Source organism: Otolemur garnettii, unplaced genomic scaffold (genome assembly GCF_000181295.1).
Source record: "Otolemur garnettii isolate 467f Iridium unplaced genomic scaffold, OtoGar3 scaffold00108, whole genome shotgun sequence".
NCBI lineage: Eukaryota > Metazoa > Chordata > Mammalia > Primates > Galagidae > Otolemur > Otolemur garnettii.
The window spans coordinates 324,827-344,206 of NW_003852503.1; the positions used below are offsets into that span (position 1 = coordinate 324,827).

A 19,380-nucleotide genomic window follows, 5' to 3' on the forward strand; every position below is an offset into this window, starting at 1 on the left:
CACAGCTCACAGCAACCTCAAACTCTTGGGCTTAAGTCATTCTCTTGCCTCAGCCTCCCAAGTAGCTGGGACTACAGGCATCAGCCACAATGCCTGGCTATTTTTAGAGACGAAGTCTCGTTCTGGCTCAGGCGGCTTAAAAACAGTTTCTTACTTGATCTGGGCCAGAGGACGGAGTGGGAATCCACTTCTGTATAGAAACAAGCCCATCCCTGTCTTCTATTCAAGAACAGAAACGGAAGGAATGCTTGACACGGGAGGCTTCAGGAGGAGGCCAAGCACAGCACAGCAGGCTGCAGTCTTTTGCCCTTGCTAGGGCCCAGGTCAGGGGCAAAGGGATGTGTTTATGCTCCTCCATTACCCAGGTAGTAGGTACCCAAGCAAGATGCACTATCTTTACGGTGATCTCTGGGTGCTCAGAGTAGCCCCTGTGCACCCAGTGACCGGTATGTGACATCTTAGTTTAAGTCGTGCATTTTGAGAAAGTGGCCTCCCTAATCTGGGTTTGTCTAAAATGTGCTCCAGGACTCAGACATTGGTTGGGAGGGAAGAACAGTGGGTGGGAAATAGAAGTGCTCCCTAGGAAGAGCACAGGAAAGTCACTGGGAGTGAAGTTACTGATGTTAGTTTCCATAAAAACCCTTTTGGGGATTGGGATGGAAATTTAATAATCTATGCGGTCCTAAGAGGGCACAACCCGTACTTGCTGAGAACACACACGACCCGGTTCACCAATAGATCCACACTCCGCCGCCCCCGCTGCAACCCCGCTTCTACGCACACCTACGCGCGTCCTCCCAGACCCCGGCGCCCCGCGGGGCTCCCCTCGCCCAGCTCGCACCGCGCCAGCTCCCGGGCGTCCCCTAGGCTGCCGGGGGCGTAGAGCGCCGGCGCCTCTCTGGGGGTCCCGGGGCGGCTCAGGCGCTGATCTCCACCGGGCCGGCCTCCTCCTGCTCGCGGATCATGTGCACCCCCGCAGTCCGCAGCGTGCGCGAGGCGCTGCGCGAGCGGCCGGGCGAACTCGGGGCCCTGGGCGGCGACGTGTGCGTCCGGCCGGTGGCGGGGGAACGCGCTGGGGAGCGCGGGTAGCGGCGGGCGGAGCGGATGGGCAGCCCCGGCGAGCGGCCGGGCACTCCGGGCGACACGGTGTAGCCAGGAGGGCCGGGTTCTGTCGCGCTCCGAGGCTCCGGGACGGGGTTCTCCTCCGACTCTGGCGAGTCCTGCAAGGACACGCGCCACGGGGATCAGCGGGCAGCCGGCTAGTCTGCAAGGCTGCCTGTATTAGAGGGTTCTGGGGGTACCCGGTGAGAGAGGCGCAGTCCCCCCCCCCCCGGACATAGATAGGTCTGGGTTTTCTTGCAGTACACCACACTCAGCCCGGGGCCTGGCACACAGTAGGTGTGCCGTGAATGTCAAAATGCCTTAACTTAAGTGCCTTGTCCCTTTATTCTCCTCTCCCCACTTGTCTCTGACAGCCTGGGACAGAGGCAGCTGTGGAATAGAGGGGAAATCACCAGAACTGGTGTCCAAAAACCTGGGTTTATTCACTCGTTTAAACCTGGGCAAGTCGTTTAATCAATCTCTTGGCCTTATTTTTCTAATCTCTGAAAGGGGGCAACACAAATATTTTACAGGGTTATTCTGAGTACCGGAAAGCGAAAATGATATGGGACGGCTCCCTGGTGCCAGGCACATAAAGGATGGGGGTTCGCTGCCTATTTGTGGGGTGTCCAGCTCACCTTGTCCTTCAAGATGTAGAGTGCCATGGGGTTCTTGCGCTCCTGTTCTCCACTTCTCGGGAGGGTGTCTGCTGTACAGGGGAAAGGATGGAACGGCTGGCCCAAGCACAGACTGTGTCCACCAGCCAGCACCTATGCTCTTTACCCCCCAGGCCGACCCATCACAACCTCTACCAACGTGTCTGAACACCCCTGGTCCTACCTGGGCGGCACCTTTCCCTGCTCTGCAGTCTTCGTGCAGTTGGTGGAGGAAGGGGGCCTGCAGAGCTGGTCTCCTTGTTGCCCATTTCTGCCTTTTCCCAGCATCCCACTGATCTGAGTGGCGATGGCATGGGTGAGTGGGTGGCTGGGAGCTCACCTTCTGGTTTCAGGCGGTCGTCATTCTGATCCATGTATTCCAGGGAGCTTTGCTTCTCCAACTTCCTCTGCTTCCTGCAAATTAATCCAGCCCCCCGCCCCCCCACGAGTAGAGCTATTGCTTATGAGCAGGAGAGGATTTAGGGGGAACACAGGCAGGGATCTGCTGTCCATTAAAGTGGCCTTGTGAGAGGAAGATGGGCTGGGTGCAGTGGGAGCAGGAGGTAGTCCCTGAGCTTTGGAATGAGTCACATGTAGGTTGGCCCCCTGGGTCTGTCCCTAGCATTGTGACCGTGGGCAAGCCACAAATCTAAGTGCCTGTATCATTATCTGTAAACTGCAGATAGTCATACTTGAAAGGTGGCATGCTAGCCACAGCCACAGTGCCTAGCCCAGAAAAGGTGCTCAGCAAGTGAAACCATTGTTAATTGTGCTGGGGTTGTGGGGGTTGTGAACACAGGATGCCGTGCTATACACAATGGAAAAATGGATCTCCTGGGAAGAGGTGCAGAGTCCTGGGAGGAAAGGCTTTTAAAGAGACTTAAGAAAAGAATAGAGCGTGGGGTTAGGACAGATTGAAGATTAGTGCTCAGGGTGTGGAACTTGGAGAGTTACCTCGACTTTTTGGAGGGTTTCCAGCAGGCACAGACTGTCACCAAGGTCACAAGGAGGAAGATGCCTCCTGTAGACAAGATGATGTAAAGAGAGCTTCTTCCTAGGGAGACAGAGAAGCAGAGAGGTGGGAAAGTCCTCAAAGGAGGGACAGGTATGGTGAGCAGAGATTCCCGTGGTAGAAGGAAGAGAAAAGAAGGCACAGACAGCATGATGGCTGGTTGATGGTGGACTTGCATGGAGCCCACTTGTCCACCTGTTGTGGTCCTCCATGGGCAGTTGGCCCCTATCTCTGCACCCCCTGTAGTGACACTCCCTCTGGGATGTTCTCAGTCCCTCATGGGCACCTGCCTCTCAGGGTTTTGAGTCCTAAAGGAGAGCAGGCAGGGAGACTTACTGTACACGGTGATCTTGATGGGCAGGCTGCGGCCCTGGCTGATGGGATTCTCCACCACACAGCTGTATAGGTCGTCATCCTCCATGAGCACACGGGTGATGGTGAGCACCTTTTGATTGGAGGACAGGAGCATTCGAGAGTCATTGAGGAGGGGCTTGCCATCCTTCAGCCAGGTGTAGCTGGGCTTGGTGCCATTCTCATGGGAGCAGTTCAGGGTGAAGGCCTCGCTGAGCTCCAGAACAGTGGTGGAAGCCACTAGCACCTGCGGCCTCGAAATGGGCACTGAGACCCGGAGTGGGGCAGTCTGTGAGTCATCCATCAGCTAGAAAGCTTTCTCCCTTCCTTATTCTTCTCTCCCAACCTTCCAACTCTGAGAAGACCCTTCAGGGATCCTCAATTCTTTCCCATCCCTTATTCATTCACTCATTTACCAACTACAGGACATTCCAAGAATCTGCATTCATAGGAAAATTTGCATAGAAACCTCTCTCAGAACCTGTTCTCTGTGAGTAGGAGGGAAGACTTCATGTGTGTGTAGAAAGACGTGTGGCCAACCCATAGAGACTAGTTTGTAAATAAAGGCACATTTCACTACCATTTCTCATTTTCCCTATGTATGGTGACTTTTGAGGCACCCCGTATTTATTGAGTGCCAATTAGCCACAGGGTGTATAATGCTGAACAGCATAGCAGTGGTGTCTGCCCTCATTCCCTTCTTCCCAAATACCTTTCCAATGCCACTAGGCTTTAAGTTCTTACACAGATCCAGATTGGATGATATTTTAGTTGGGCTAAGCCTAGGTCCAACTGTTTGGGTTCAAATCTCGGCTTTATCACTTACTAGCGATGTAACCCTCTGCACATTATTCAATCTCTCTGTCCTTAGCTTTCCTCATTTGCAAAATGGGAATAGTGACTATCCCTAGATTATAATAAGCATTACATGAATTGACATTTGCAAAGCACTTAAAATAGTTTCTGGCACGTGGTAAGTGTACTCTATACATGTTAGCTGTGCCAACTTTTTGGTTTTGAGGTTTTTGTTTGTTTGAGACAGGATCTCACTCTATTGCCTGAGGCTCTAGTGCCATCATCATAACTCACTGCAACCTCAAACCCCTGGGCTTAAGTGATCTTCCCATATCAACCTCCCAGAGTAGCTGGAGTTTTAGGCATATGCCACCACACATGGCTAGCTTTTATTTCTGTCTTTTCTTTTCTTTCTTTCTTTTATTTGTACAGTTCTGCTGAGTTCTGCTTTGTTGCCCAGGCTGGTCTCCAACCCCTGGCCTCAAGCAATTCTCCTGCCTTGGACCCTGAAAGCACGAGGATTATGGGCATGAGCCACTGTTCCTGGCCCTATCCGCCAACTTCTGATGTATGCAGCTTGGCTCAGTCTTGCTCTTAAGTGCCATGGTTTTCCCTGGGTCTAGCTAATGTACTGGGCAGAGCTTTCCCCAGGACCAGGCACCAGTCCTTCCCCCTTCCCTGCCAGAGAGCTTTACCATCCACAGTGAGATTGATGGTCTTCTCTCCCGTGAAAGTGTCAGCGGTGATGGAGATCTCGACCTCATAGGTGCCCTCATCAGCCAGCTGCAGGTCACTGAGAAGCAGGGAGCCATTTTCAAAGAGCTGGATACGATCTCGATAATCAGGCCTCAGGGTGCCAATGACCTCCGTGCCGATGGACTGCACCACGGTCACTGGCTTGTCCCGCTTCAGCTGCCACTTCACTACTGGCTTATCGCTGCTGGTGCTGCTATACTGCACAGAGAACAGGGCCGACTTCCCCACAGTGCCATGAATCAGGTGCACTGGGCTGGTGATGTTCACACCCTCCAGAGGTTCTGTAAGGAGAGGTCCATGGAGAAGGGGGAAGAGGGCAGCATCAGGCCCTGAGCTCCTTAGCCCACACCCACCTTTAAGCCCTCTGATCTCCCACTGCTTTGCCCCTCTGGGCCCTTCCTACCTGCCAGTCCTTACTTTCTTACCTTTCAGTGCCATCTACTCTCCTATGGTGGCTCTGTGCCCCTGCTCCTCTGTCCTCCCATGGCCCTCTCTCCTGCTATCATCAAGCCCTCTGCAGCTCCGGCACTTTTCCCCTTTGCCTTCCTCTTGCAGAGTATTTCAGCTAACCCAAAATGTTATGTGCTTCATTCATAGAGATATTTACTGAGCACCTTCTATGTGCCAGGTACTTTTCTATGTCCTTGAGCAAAGCAGACAAAAGGATCCCTTCTCCCTGAAGCTTATACGGCATTAAACCTCAGGGTGAATCAGATTTTCTTGACTGGGGATTGGGAGTGCAGAAAGATGGAGATAGCAAGGGATCATAAGATTCACAAAGAAAGGAGTGTGTCCTGAGATGGTGCCAGGAAATGGGGAAGCTTAGGGGCTTGAAGACACTTCCCAGTCATGCCAAGACCTTCCCCTATCTTCACTCCACATTGTACTAGGCCTACTCCGTGCAGGACAGTCCTGCAACTGGGTAGGTGGTTAGGTGGTGGTAGGTGGTTATTGTCTGTGATTATTTAAATGGGATTTCCTGCCTAGCAACTGCTAGGTCTCAGGTTTGGATTGGTTTAGAAAAGCAAGCTTTCAATTTTCCCTGAGTAGGTAGATAGGCTTTGGTATATACAACTGGAAGTAGCCCTGAAAAAAATCACTGAGCTTCGTTAAAAGCCATAGTGGTGGTGACCAAATACCTAGGAACATCTACTCCCTTTCTCAGGACCCAGTCTGAAGCAGTGAGGTATGCCCATGAGGGTTATATATGCAGACACATCTTGGAGTTCACCAAGTCTGCAGATGACCCTTAACACCTGATTTTGAGGGCTCTCCTTCTTCCTGGAGGCTGGACATTGACAGCCCCAAGGACAAGAGGAAGAGACTCCCCCCTCCCTTCTGCTCTTTCCCACCTCCCTTGAGCTTCCTTGGTTTCCACACTCTTCTATCCCATCCAAGGGCCCGGTAGCCTTTGTGTGATGTCTTTCCCTCTGAAGTCTGTTCTTTCTCCCAATTTAAACTTGATTTATTCTGGACAAAAATGCTGGAGAAGCTACAGCCCATGGATTGCCCTAGGCCTCATTCCCATCTAGGTGATTATCCTCATCACTACTGTGAATGTGGCTGTGGACAGGAGTCAGAGGGATATATACACACATGTTCATAAGCAAACACAGGAGTCTTTCTCAGAAGTTGGTAGAGAGAGTCTTTTGCTGAGCAAACACTATTTCCCAAAAACTCTAGCCAAAATCATAGTCTGTGTCAAGTTCAGGGTTCCACAGCTTTCAAGGGACACAGAGAACTGGGACAGGAGCCAAAGAAGGACACGGAAATGAGGAAATGGCTAACAACTAAGGTCCAGAGTGGAAATAAAAGAACTAAGGCTATTCAACCTTGAAAAGCGATTAACTTAATCTCTGTCCCTGAGGCATCATTATGCAGAAAGTCTCTGTTCCCACTTGAAGCTGAACAAAAGCAAAGTGAGATCTCAGCAAGATGTACCTATCCACCTAAATGATGCCACCGTGGGTTAGGTCAGTGCCCCTCCCTGCACCTCCGGCAGGATTTTGTCCTGCTGTGATCCCAAGGAATGTCAGACTTCAAAGTATAAGAATGTATAGATTAGATTCTTTAATAGCCTCTTCTCCTAAAGAAATCATCATCTCCTTCTTTTCATGTGCTCCTTTTGCTGGGTTAAAGTTTCCTTTTGCCAATAATTGCCTTATATTTGCCTTTTAAAAATGTCAGAGGAATGGTACCAAACTTATAGTCTCAGGTTTGGTCTATATACACCTTATCTATATTCTCTATTCTCAGGAAGGACACAACTATGTCTCTCTCTTTTTTTTTTTTTGAGACAGAGTCTCAAGCTGTCACCCTGGGTAGAGGGCTCTGGTGTCACAGCTCACAGCAACCTCCAACTCTTGGGCTTAAGTGATTCTCTTGCTTCAGCCTCCCAAGTAGCTGGGACTACAGGTGCCCATCACAACACCCACCTATTTTTTGGTTGCAGCTGTCATTGTTGTTTAACAGGCCCCGGGTGGGCTCGAACCCGCCAGCCTCAGTGTATGTGGCTGGTGCCGTGTTCACTGAGCCACAGGTGCCGCCCATCACCTAAGTCTCTTTTTATCTGAAGAGTTTTCTGTTTTGTTTGGGTCTTTCTCCATAAAGAAATCTCTCCATGCCCTGGAGGATCATAGGTGCCCGTCTCTGGGCTTTCTCTAACTATTATTTCCTTTGTGAGATTTGGTGATCGGAATTGTGTATCAGAATCCAAGGGTAGCATACAGCTTGGAAAGAAGAAACACTCTTTCTGCTTTCAGTTTTAAATGTCTTCCCTAATTACTGAGGATTTGAGAACCAACCTCCTCGGCTGCTATAGTGAAGGTGTATCACTGTATACTGTTACCACATTCTATACATTCTCACGTTGTTATCCTGCCAGGTCTTTGCCATACTGGACCCTCTTTGATAGATTGGTGTTGATTTACCCCCTGAAAATGCCCTTGACTTTCTAGATACTGCAGGCTTCTATTTCTCCTTCTATCTCTCTGACTGTTCCCTTTCTGTCTCCTTAACGGGCTCTTTTTCATCTGCCTTCCTCTTTAAACCGTGGGGTGACTCGATGTTTCATTTTCATCTCCTGTTTTTCCTCCTCCTAGGTGATATCACCCATTCTCATTGTTTTAACTCTCATCTCTTGGTTGACAGTTTCCAAATGCTTACAGAAGTGTAAACTCATTTGAACATCTGAAGCCTGGATCATTCAGGGATGGAGGAGTAACTCAGGAAACAGAAACTTTGAAGAAGGCCTTTGAGATCCAGGAAGAAAAGGGTCAGTGGTTTTTTGTCCACTCCCTAAGGAGTGTAGATGTTCAGGAATGTGTACCCAGCTAATACTATGTAGATATTAAGGCGGCACACAGAGATTTACCATATTTGTGGACTGGAATAATCATTACTGTTAAGCTATCAGTTTTCCCAAACTAATTTATAATTTAACACAATACAAATCAAAATCCCAGCAGGTTCACTTTGTGATCTTGGCACAAAGATAGACAAATAGGTCAATAGAGCAGAATGAAAAGTACAAAAACAGATTTAAATAGGGTCATTTGATTTATGGTAAAGGTGACACTGCAGTGTATTGGGAAAAGGTGGTTTTTTGGTTTTTGGTTTTTTGACAAATAGTACTTGAGGGTACTATTCATCTAAAATGGATCTTGACCTTGACCTTACACAAAGGCTAGTTCCAGACGGATCTGTAGACCTACATGTGAAAGGAAAAACAATTACCTTTAAAAAAGAAAACATAAGAAAGTGTCTCCTTGACTTGAGGGCAGACATAGATCTCTTAGGATACAAAAGTTGTAACCATAAAATAAGAAGAGAAAATTCTCTTAATAAAATTAAGAGCTTCTGTTCACCAAAAGAGACCGTCTAGAAAGTGAAAAGGCAAGCCATAGCATGGGAGAAGAGATTTGCAATACATATATCCTACAAAAGATACATACCCAAAATGTCTTTTTTTTTATCTTTTTGAGACAGAGTCTCACTTCATCTCCCAGGATAGAGTGCCGTGGTATCATTATAGCTCACAGCAACCTCAAACTCTTGGGTTCAAAAGATCCTCTTACTTCAGTCTCTCAAGTAACCGAGACTAATGAATCAAGCACTAGGATTACAGGTGTGAGCCACTGCACTTGGTACTAAATGTATTTTTTAAACTCCTACAAATCAGTAATTGAAAAAAAATGCAAACAACTCAGTAGAAAATGGGCAAAGGACTTGTAACAGATACTTCACCAATAAAAAGGATATCTAAATGGCTAATAAAAATATGAAACAGCTCAACTTCATTATCATAATAATTCACTTTTTAAACTATAATTTGATACCACCTCATATCCTTTAGAATGGCCAAAATGAAAAGGATAAAATACTATTATTGGATCATCTAGAACTCTCATATGTTGGTAGGAGTATAAATTGATACAACCACTTTTGAAAACTCTTCATAATTACTAAAGGTGAGCATACACACTCTACACACACCCTACAACTCAGCAATTCTATTCCTAGGTAGACCCCTCAAAGAAATGTGTATATCTGTTCACCAAATGATATGTGCTAGAATGTTTTAACAATTCTATCCATAAATCCCCAATGGAACTGAGTTGGTTGCATTGGTTTGGAAGCAACTCAAGTATCTATCAAAGTTGAACAAGTAAATTGGGTATATTCACACAGTGGAATATACAGCAATGAGACTAAACAAATTACAACAACAAAGATGAATGTTACAAATTTGGTGTTCAGCAAAAGAAGCAAGACATGTAGAAAGTTCAAAGACATGCAAAATTAATCTCTATTAGAAGTCAGGGTACCCCTGTAATCTCATAAGGAGGGTGGTAGTAACTGAAATAATGTGGGGGGGGATTCTGAGGTGCTGAAATGTTCTATTTCTTGATCTGGGGCTGATTACATGGGCTTGTTAACTTTTTAAGGGTTCATAAAACTGTATCTTTATGCCAAATACATCATCCTACTTGTAATTTTCAGTTACAATAAAAAGAAAAATAGCACCTACCATGAAGAGGTGAACTTGGGGCTAAAAAGGGTAGAACCCAGGTGAGGGACTTGTTTCTTTCTATTGGGTCCCCAAAGGATGGAATAGCTCTAGGATCTGAGAGAGTAAAACCTTGAAAATCAGATTATGTAGACGTATGGCTTACTATGTTCATGGCTGCCAGTTAATGTCCTAGCTTTTAAAAAAGACTCATTTGAATGTTCTATCAGTTGGCCTGTGATGAATTCAGGTAAGTTTCATTTTTCCATATCATGGCCAGAACATTAAAAATTGAGTTCTCTCTTTCTCTCTCTTTAAGGTTTCTTTGGATCTTCACTATGTCCTGACTTTACTTAGAAAATATCTCAACACGCCACATTCCTACTATCTTCATTCTAATTCCAGTCCATGTTATTTTCCTCCTGGAAGATTGCAATAGCCCTGCTATAGGCTGAAGCATGTCCCATGATCCCCAAATCCCCATGTTGAAGCTGTAAACCCCAGTACTTCAGAATGTGACTTAATTCGACAATAGGGTAATTTTTTAGATCTAATATACTAAGCAGAGGATGAACCTACTCCAGTATCTGTCCTTATAGAAAGGGGAAATTTAGACACAGACATGTAAATAGGGGGCGTGCCATGTGAAGACTGGAATGATGCTGCCACAAGCCAAGGAACTACCAGGAGTGAGGAAAGAGATCTGAGAAGGTTCCTTTCCCTAGGACCTTCAGAGGAAGCATGGCCTGTCTATATTATGATCTCCAACTTCTAGCTTCCAGAACTGTGAGGCAATGCATTTCTGTTGTTTAAGCCACCCAGCTTGTGGCGATTTTTTTACAGCAGCCCTAGCAAACTAATACTAATTTCCTTTTGTACCTTTTTTGCCTCCAGTTTCCCACATTGCAGCCCAAGCTATGTGAAAGGCACCCTTCATCCTGCCAGTCCCCAATTAAAAAAAATAATTCAATTTCTGTCCTCTATCCATCATCTGCAGATAACATTCCAGACTCCTGAGTGTGCTTTCCAAGGCTCTTGCATAACTCAATTCATACTTTCCTCTCCAGCACGGATAAACTGCTCTGCTCTGCCCAACCCGTAGGGCCATTTCCAGCTGATAACCTTTGCCCATTTCCCCAACTCCAGTGCCCACTCACGCTCCTGTTTTTTTCTCATCCTTTTACATTCACTGCAGACACTTCCCACCCTCACCCTAAAATGATCTTTGCCTCTGTTTGCCCCACTAAGTTCTGAATTCCCAGGCGCTCTGTAATTGAGTGTGCATGTATGCGTATACACTTAAATATGAATATTTAAAGTCAGATCAGTTCTCCGAGGAGTTGGTAGGGGGCGACACAGGAGGTAAGTATCTGTGGCATAGCGCTGGTAATGGATAGGTTAGTATTACTGTCCCACACCAGCAGACTCAGTATCTTCAAAGCTTCTTTCATCTCCCTTGTTGTTTTACACTCAGAGAAGCCAGAGTGGGGGGTTGGGGAGGTACAAAAGCAAGATTTCCCCTACCCTCCCTCCAAGCCCTACCATAATCCTTTGGAAAGAATGCGGGACTGGCCCACGCCAACAAACCATCCCATAAGAAATGGCCCAGTGCCCTCCATCTAATGTACTGAATGCTGTTGGAGCTACCAAGTTATGCAGCCTTTTGGGGGAGGGGGCAAGTGTTGGGTGGGAGGCACAGGGAATGAAGAAGTACATTCAACACTAATGCCTGGGTTCACTGAGATGCTTCCCACAACAGCTGAGCACTCTCCCCTCCTCCCACCCCAAAGGCATCCAGGCCCTCAACCCTCCCCTCCCTCTCCTGTAAAAGCCTTGGGTCCTTTCTCCAGACCCCTTGTTACCCTTCTGGTCTCCTACCTGTCTGGAGCAGGAGAAGGTAGACAAATGGAGTGAGGCGTAGGGCTCTGGAAGCTCTGGACAGGGCTCCCCTTTCTCTCTTCATTTTGGGTGGCGTTCTCCAGCTCTGGTGCAGAAAATTAGCATGATTTCTCCACTCTGGGCACGTCCCTTTGTACCACTCGGAGTTTCTCTGCCCGAACACAACCCTGCCAACTTCCCTCTGAATACACAGAGCTCTGTGTACTGCTGCACTTGTGCTTCTCTCTCTCTCAGACCTGGCATTTTCTAGTTTCCAAGCCCTTCATCCCCAGTTTGGAAGGGGGTATCTGCTTAGGAGATAATCTCCAATGCAGGTTCTAACATGGGAGCACTGGTGGCCCAACACTTTGTCCCTGGTTTATGCTGAGCCCCACTACCAGGGGAGACGAGGATCTGGCTCAGTGAGGGAGCTGGGCTGGACACACACTCAACCTACCCTTTCTCCTCCTCACTCTGCCTGTTCCTGAGAAGGAGGGTACGTTCCAGGACAGACTTCCAATAAACTCTGAAAGGGAGGGAGAGGAGCTTTTAAAAATCAGGGGAATGAAAGACTCCAGAGAATTGCTAAAGAAGTGGAAAACTCCTGTTTTACCCAAAAAGAAGAAGATTCGAAAATGGCTTGAATTTTTTTACATTCATACCTGTTCTCATCCTGCTTGGAATTCTCGCTTCTATCATAGAATCACATTGATGCTGGGACCTCTTTCCAAAAGCCAACTGCTCATTCTCCTAACTCCAGCCAGTTTTCTGGAACATATCAGATGTCAGAGCAAAGATAAAAGTCATGCCCTAGCAGTCAACATCCTGGGGTCCTGTTACCAGCTTAACAGCCGAGAGGAGAAGAAACACCCTACCTCTAGCCTGACCCCCACTGATGTGTCCACTGCTTCCTAGAAGGGCTGCCAGCACACCCAACACTCAGTAACTATGATCTTGGGAGGGGCTTACAACCTCTTTGAACTTCTGATTTTTCTTCTGTAAAATGAGGAAAACAATAGCTTCCTTGGAGGGATGGTTGGGAGGACGAATGAAGTAGAAGAGAATGCCTAACAAATTCTTTGTTACACAGTTGACATTTAAACTTTTTCTACACTGCCTTCTGCTCTTTTTTCATTCACTCCAGGATTTTAGATCTTGGTGAGCTCACAACTCCCCTCTTAGTCATCTCTAAGCCTGCTCTTAGTTTTATACATGTAGCAATCCTCTCTCTCTATTTTTTTTTACACACTGGCGAGAGCCCACCCTTTCTAGAACTGACGCATCATTGCACAGACCATCTGAGCCCAGGCAGGGAGAGAAGCATTCAGAAACACTGATGTTACCCTTCAAAGAGGAATTTCAAAACATATTCTGAAATACATACATGGCACGTTTTTTCTTTTTGAATTTCTGTGTTTATGACTTCTCAGTCACCTGTGTGCCTCTGAAAGAGCTAATTTTTGTTACAGCCGGTCCACAAACTAAAAGAAAAAGTCAATAGTCAGCTTCTAATATTGAAGAAAGTATTTCAAAATCAGCAAGATGAAAGTCTTAAAAGCCAGTCTTTTGTTAGGGACAAAAGGATATTCTAATTTCTTTTATCTACTACTTTACCATATCATGGGCAGCCGTGGACCAGATCACAGGGTTCGAAATGAATGGACTCTTCGCCTGCCGGGGCTGGAACTTCAGATTTACGTGATGGATGGAAAAGGAGGATATGGTGTTCAGGAAATAGAAAAGGTGACGCCAGCCTTTTTATCCTGGAGGACAGTGGGAAAATAATGTGACAGAGGGAGCCCTACCCAGATCAATGTTTTCCTTGTCCCCCTGCCCCGCTCTCAAGAAGGAGGTTAGGGCTCTTTATACCCACACAGAATTTTAAGGGTCTCCCGGTGCCCATAAGCCCTTGAGGGGATTCAGAGGTGCTAACAGGATAAAGAAGGGGCAGAAAGAAGAAGATGGAGCAAAGGTGCTGTGGTGTATAGAGATTTTCAGGCCAGAGGCAGCTGCCGGGGCCACTGACTGCTATGGTGGGAACCAGCATGGGGCTTATCCAACTCACTGAAGGAGCAACCTAGATTCTGGGCAGAGACCAGTCCTGACAATACCACATGTGTCCACAGACAAGGTGTCCCACTGCTGCCACAGGTCACCTCAGCCACAGAACCTCCACTCACCCTCAACCCTTCCTAGAGAGGAGCTGGTATTGGGGAAAGAACTTGGAAAGGCTGCTGGAGCCATTGCCTGGGCTGGCTGAGCTGCCCAAAGAGAATGTTAAAATGGTGAGACCAGACTGGGCTTACGTTACGTTATAACACTCAGTGGAGTGACATTTCATTTTTCTCTGCCCACCTCCACCCCCACGAGGGCTGAGAGGCTCATGTGGAAGATCACAGCAGCGACAAAGACATGAAGTCACTACCTTTCCTTTGTCTGAGTGTACAATGAATAGTTTTGGAATCCTTTTGAGATAAGTAGGACTTTAGAAGCATAGAGTCATTTACCTATGAGCCTTTCTCTCTTAAACAGAGACCTCTTTGATTGAAGGGCTGTGTCTTATTTGTCTCCACATCCCTGGTGCCTAGTACAGGGCAGGGCACACGGAAGATGCTCAACAGACAGTTGGTGAATATTGAAAGGATGAGCATTTGCCCATCCATTTGCTGGGGTGCTTCCCAAGTAGCGGATGGACCAAGGGACAAATAGGCTGCGGGGGGCAGGGGTGTGGCAGAGGAGTGAGAGCAGGAGGGCAAGAAATGATGACTGCCAAAGACAGACCAGGTTGTGGACACACCTTCAGAATTCCCAGAAATGACAGGTTCACTTTGAGGCGTAGACACTGATCCGATAGGCAATTGGGTTTCAGAGACACAAGGTAATAGTCTCACACATGACACAGCATGTTGATCTCAGCTGCCCTGGCTTTCCTTGTGTTAACCTGCCTAGTGTTCCTTGAGTTTTTCTCTCCGGGTGTGTCTGTCTCATTTAATTGTTGATTATGCTGGCTGGGGATTTTTTTTTCCCTAGGAACCTCCTGATTATAGGTATTACATTTCCTTAATCACAAAAATATATTTATGCTTGTTAGTGTGCATGCCTGCTTTGGGATGGGAAAGTGTGGTTACTGTGGCCATCTCCTCTTAGCCTGCAAGGTTCTCTGGAGCAGGGATTGTGACTCCTCATTCCTTTGGGTCTCCCCACAGGACTCAATTTTGAGGTCTGCATCTTGTGGCTGCTCCAGTAACAGTGTAGACTGATGACTGATGGCAGTAATGTCCTTGCTTAGCCAAGCCCCTCACTCCTGCCTCCACTAGGCACCAACATATTCATTTCTAGGGCATGGTCCTCTTCTGAGCATGGTGGCCACTTCTCTTGGCCACTTTGCTAAACACAGTTGCCTCAGGCTACTCCTCACTTGGCAACCCCTCTGGGGCTCTGGGATCTGGACTCCTCAGCCCTGGACCCATGGTGGCCCCTGGCCTCCTGGACGCAGACCTCTGCACTGAGCCCCCAGACAGACCCCTGAAGCACACACATAGCCACCAACTGAAACTTAGAAGAATCTGTGTCCAGAACGGAAGGAAGAGGAAGCTAGTGATTTAACTGAGTCACCATCCCATGCAGACCTCTGTGGGAATTGGAAAAACAAAACAAAACAAAACAAAACAGAAAAGCAGGCTGAGGATTTGTAAAAATGAGCTCTGTCTTCTAAGAACTGAAGGTCTTCTAGGCATGGCCACCGAGCAGTGGACTCACACTGCAGCAAGGAGACATTTGCGATAACTTGGTCTCTCTCACTTCTTTTCTCAGATGAGGAAACCGAGTCACACCGGGGCTGAGTAATTTGCCTAGAGTTAAACTGCTATCTACTGATGGACCCAGGACTCCTAAAGCCTTATTTAAAAACAAACATCAGGCAGTCATGTTTGACCTTTAAACTCGCCATTTCCTTTTCCTCTTCTGGGAGCTGTCTAGAGGCACTCAAAATGGTGCAGCGTTTGACGTACCGTCGTAGGCTTTCCTACAATACAGCCTCTAACAAAACCAGGCTGTCCCGAACTCCTGGTAACAGAATTGTTTACCTTTATACCAAGAAGGTTGGGAAAGCACCAGAATCTGCATGTGGAGTGTGCCCAGGCAGACTTCGAGGGGTTCACGCTGTGAGACCTAAAGTTCTTATGAGGTTGTCTAAAACAGAAAAACATGTCAGCAGGGCCTGTGGTGGTTCCATGTGTGCTAAATGTGTTCGGGACAGGATCAAGCGTGCTTTCCTTACTGAGGAGCAGAAAATCATTGTGAAAGTGTTGGAGGCCCAAGCACAGAGTCAGAAAGCTAAATAAGAAAATGAAGCTTTTTTGAGTAATAAAAATGAAGACTGAAAAAAAAAACCCCAAACAAGCAAAAAAAAAAAACCAAAAAACAAAAAACCTTGTTTTTGAAGTTACTTAATAGTCAAGACAGGAAAAGGTATCTCTCTCATCCACACACACACACACACGCATGATTTATAAATAAATCCTGTTTTAAATAACTCTACTGTTTGATATAAGACTGTCCCACCCACTTGGCTTGTTTCTCTGTCTCCAGGAAAAATGATACTACTAGAGAGGTTTCTAAATTGCCCTTACTAATATCATCCCATTAGTGGTGATTTTTATATTTGTCTCTCTCTCCGCCTCCTGTACATTCACTTCCTGCTATTAATTGAGTCACATCTATCACCGCCACTGAACTGTAAATAATCTTTGGCAGCAGAATGAAAAAAAAAATCTAGCAAACGGCACCAAAATTCCTGTCTGTGAGGGAATTCAGGAAGAATAATCTCTAGATATACCAAGTGGAGTAGAACTTAAGACAGGCCTTGAGCATGAAGAGGCAAGGAACAAAAAGACAGCTTTGCATTAAAAATAAATAAGAATTTGGGGAGAGGGAAAGGGCAGAGAAGAAAGACAGGGGATGAAAGAGGTGGGGACATGAAGGAAATTAAAACATTGTTATACTGTAAACCCCTCTTCCTTTGTCTTCTGCAAAACTTTTCAGAAAAGTTGACTACACTCAAATGCAGTATGTACGCGTGCTTCTAGCCAAAGGAATATGGCAGATGGGTCAGGATAGCTGGTCCCTTGAGTGGGTTACATTATGGAAGACACAGACCAGAGTGAGATTGTCCAGTGTATTGCCATGTTGTGAGAGAGCCACATGGCCAGGAACTGCTGGACTCCTCTAGGAAATGCTGGCAACTCTCAGCCAGCGAGAAAATAGGGATCTCACTCTTACAACCATAGGAACTGAATTTTCATAACAACAACACAAGCTTGGAAAAGGACCCTGAGCTCCAGAAAAGAAGTCAGACCAGCTGATACCTTAACTGAAGTCTGGTGAGACACTCAGGATAATTGTAGTCTAAGCCACGCCTGGACTCCTGACCTGCAGAAACTGTAAGATAATAAATGTGTGCTGTTAGAAGTCGCTAAATTTATGGTAGTTTGTTATGCAGCATAGAAAACTAGATTATTGTGTGTGCATGCACATGCATTTATACGGAGAAAAAGGATTGAGTTCCAGGTTTGGTTCAGTGCAGTACAGAAAAAGGGCAGCCCATATCAAATAGTGAAATGATCTCAGACTCCCTAGTTCAGCAGGAGATGGGATCAGAGACAATCCCTAGAACCTAGGCCGTCGACATTTTTGAGAAATATTGGTATCTTAATTTGGGTTCCCTCAGAGGCAGGTCCTAGGACAAGAAGCCAAATGGTTTGCTCCAAAGGTGATCCCCGTTAAACCAGTTAGGAGGAATGAGACTCAGAAAGGAAGAAGGCAGCCAAGGTTGCACAGCCCAGAGTGACTATTGTGGGCAGCTAGAGCTTGATTCTGATGGGAACTCTGGCAGGAGGTGAAGAAGGGGCCTCTGAAGGGAAGGGAACTGGATGTTGGGGCACGGATTGCCATCACCTATGAATGAAGGGCTGCTCCTGAGGGTCAGGGGGAGGCTCATTCTGGAGATTTTTTCTTCTGACCCTCACATGGAGGCTTCCCAACCCAACTTCTTCCCTCTTCTAACTGGTGTGTGTCCACTATTTCTCACTCACCTCTGTCAGGGACTGCACATAATTTGTTCATTTAATTCTCCCAGGACTCTTTTAAGGCAGAGATAATAACTACATTTTACAAATAAGATCTAAACTTTGGAGCAGTTAGCGACTTGCTAAGGTCACATAGCTGCTAAGTGGCAGGATTTGAATTAGAACTCAGCTTTATTAGTGAAAAAGCTTAAGATTTTGACCCCCCCTCTACTTTATGGGTAGGAAGTCTGCCTCCTGGTCTAACCTTTTACCCCAGCACCCTCATTCTGAGTAAGCTCAGGATGTAAGTTGACCCTCTCTGCCCATTCCTTCTGCCCGCTAATATTGCTGAAAATTTTCTTTTTTTTCCTCCAGAAACCTATGTGCGAATGGTACTGGTGTTGTTCCAACCGTAAACTCAATTTGCCGGAATGGAGAGAGGACTCAGGAGGCAAACGCAAGCCAGAGAATTTGTAGAGCTGCAGAGCATTGCCTGGGAAACAAGGAATTTGTGTGAGGCTTTGTGTTGAGAGGAGGCAGGGCCCAGGCTCTACCACAACCTCTGAACAACACACAGATTAGCTAGCTCCGTTAGGAACAAAACAAGCTTTTTGTAGGCCTGGACAGTGAGGAATGGCCCTCCCTGAGGACATTTTTTAAATTTATTTGCTTTCTAAACTTCTCCTGGATGGCCCTACTCTGGGTTGCTTTGGGAAAACATCAAATAGAAAGTGGAAATGAAGTCAAAAGTCTCCTGCTACCCTTCCTGTGTGCGGTCTTCTTCCTGAACATCCTGCTGCCTGCAGATTTCTGTAACTACAAACAGTCACTCAGAGGGAAAGGATTGTGCAATGATATGGTGTCTCTGCAGGGGGTAGAGTTTTTTTGGGAGAAATGCATGATCGCAGGGGTGGCGTGGGGTCCTGGGCAAATTTGGGAAGGCGGAGAGGAGGTGTTCCGATTTCCATACTGGAAAATGGGGGTGGGGGGCATCAAAGCCTTTTATGCTGAGGATAAATTTTTGATTTCTGAATAGAATTCCTGCCCCCTCAGAAAGTGAGAGGCACTCAGGCATGCGTCCATGGTTGTTAAACGTGCCCTATTCAGCAACTCTCTGAGGAACAAAGAGGAAAGATTAATTGGCATTGAAGAGCTGGAAAGATCCAGCTTTTGCTGACCTATTTAAGATGCAGCAAAGACCTCCTAGAGAACATCTCTGGAGTTCTGTTCTTGTAAAGCTTCAGTGCTCAAATATAAACAGGTTGAAAAATCACAGGGAAGCCACAAATTACACCCCAAATCATGAAAGCCTTCATTGTATCCCTCCTCCCGGGTCCTCAGATGATATCCACCCACCAACCATGTCCAGGAGAAGGATTCCCTCCCACCCGGCTTTGCTCACCCTCCTCCCAGTGAGGGAGGCACAGAAATGGAAATCAGCTGGGCAGTATCTGATAATTGCCTACTGTGTGAAGAGCACTCCATGTTCCAGACTCGAATGAAAGCTACGGGAGGAGGATGGGGGAGAAAGGCGGCACATTCAAAAGTAATGAATGATACGATCCCTATCTGGGAGCTGAAATACAATTGGGAATATACTTGGTATCTACAAGTATAATTGATAACATATTTGCATTACCCTTTACAAATTATACAGAGTGGCTATAAAGTTCATGTGCATTTTTAAAATAGTGTGCAATTTAACATTGCACACAAACTTTATGGCCACCCTGTATTTTAGAATATTATTTTATTTAA

The 19,380-nt window shown here is 46.6% G+C and overlaps 1 protein-coding gene and 1 pseudogene across 4 annotated transcripts in view; one reads left to right on the plus strand and one right to left on the minus strand.

Moving 5' to 3' along the window:
- Nucleotides 1–85: 85 nt before the first annotated feature.
- HEPACAM (hepatic and glial cell adhesion molecule) overlaps nt 86–19,380 on the minus strand; it is a 27,843-nt gene continuing 8,548 nt past the window's right edge. For 2 of the 3 annotated variants that reach the window (XM_012809611.2, XM_023517347.1), the window contains exons 3-11: nt 12,220–12,325; nt 12,015–12,083; nt 11,558–11,663; nt 4,611–4,952; nt 3,106–3,387; nt 2,712–2,811; nt 1,942–2,171; nt 1,740–1,810; nt 86–1,220 (exon numbers count right to left, since the gene is read on the minus strand). In XM_012809611.2, the coding sequence (XP_012665065.1) occupies nt 918–1,220; nt 1,740–1,810; nt 1,942–2,171; nt 2,712–2,811; nt 3,106–3,387; nt 4,611–4,952; nt 11,558–11,642 (1,413 nt within the window). In that variant the 5' untranslated portion in view covers nt 11,643–11,663; nt 12,015–12,083; nt 12,220–12,325 and the 3' untranslated portion in view covers nt 86–917. The remainder of the gene's footprint in view (nt 1,221–1,739; nt 1,811–1,941; nt 2,172–2,711; nt 2,812–3,105; nt 3,388–4,610; nt 4,953–11,557; nt 11,664–12,014; nt 12,084–12,219; nt 12,326–19,380) is intronic. The other variant, XM_012809612.2, reaches the window with a different exon arrangement.
- On the plus strand, nt 15,522–15,900 carry LOC100948545 (annotated as a pseudogene). Its single transcript, XR_001161574.2, has one exon. The product of XR_001161574.2 is annotated as a 60S ribosomal protein L34 pseudogene (transcript).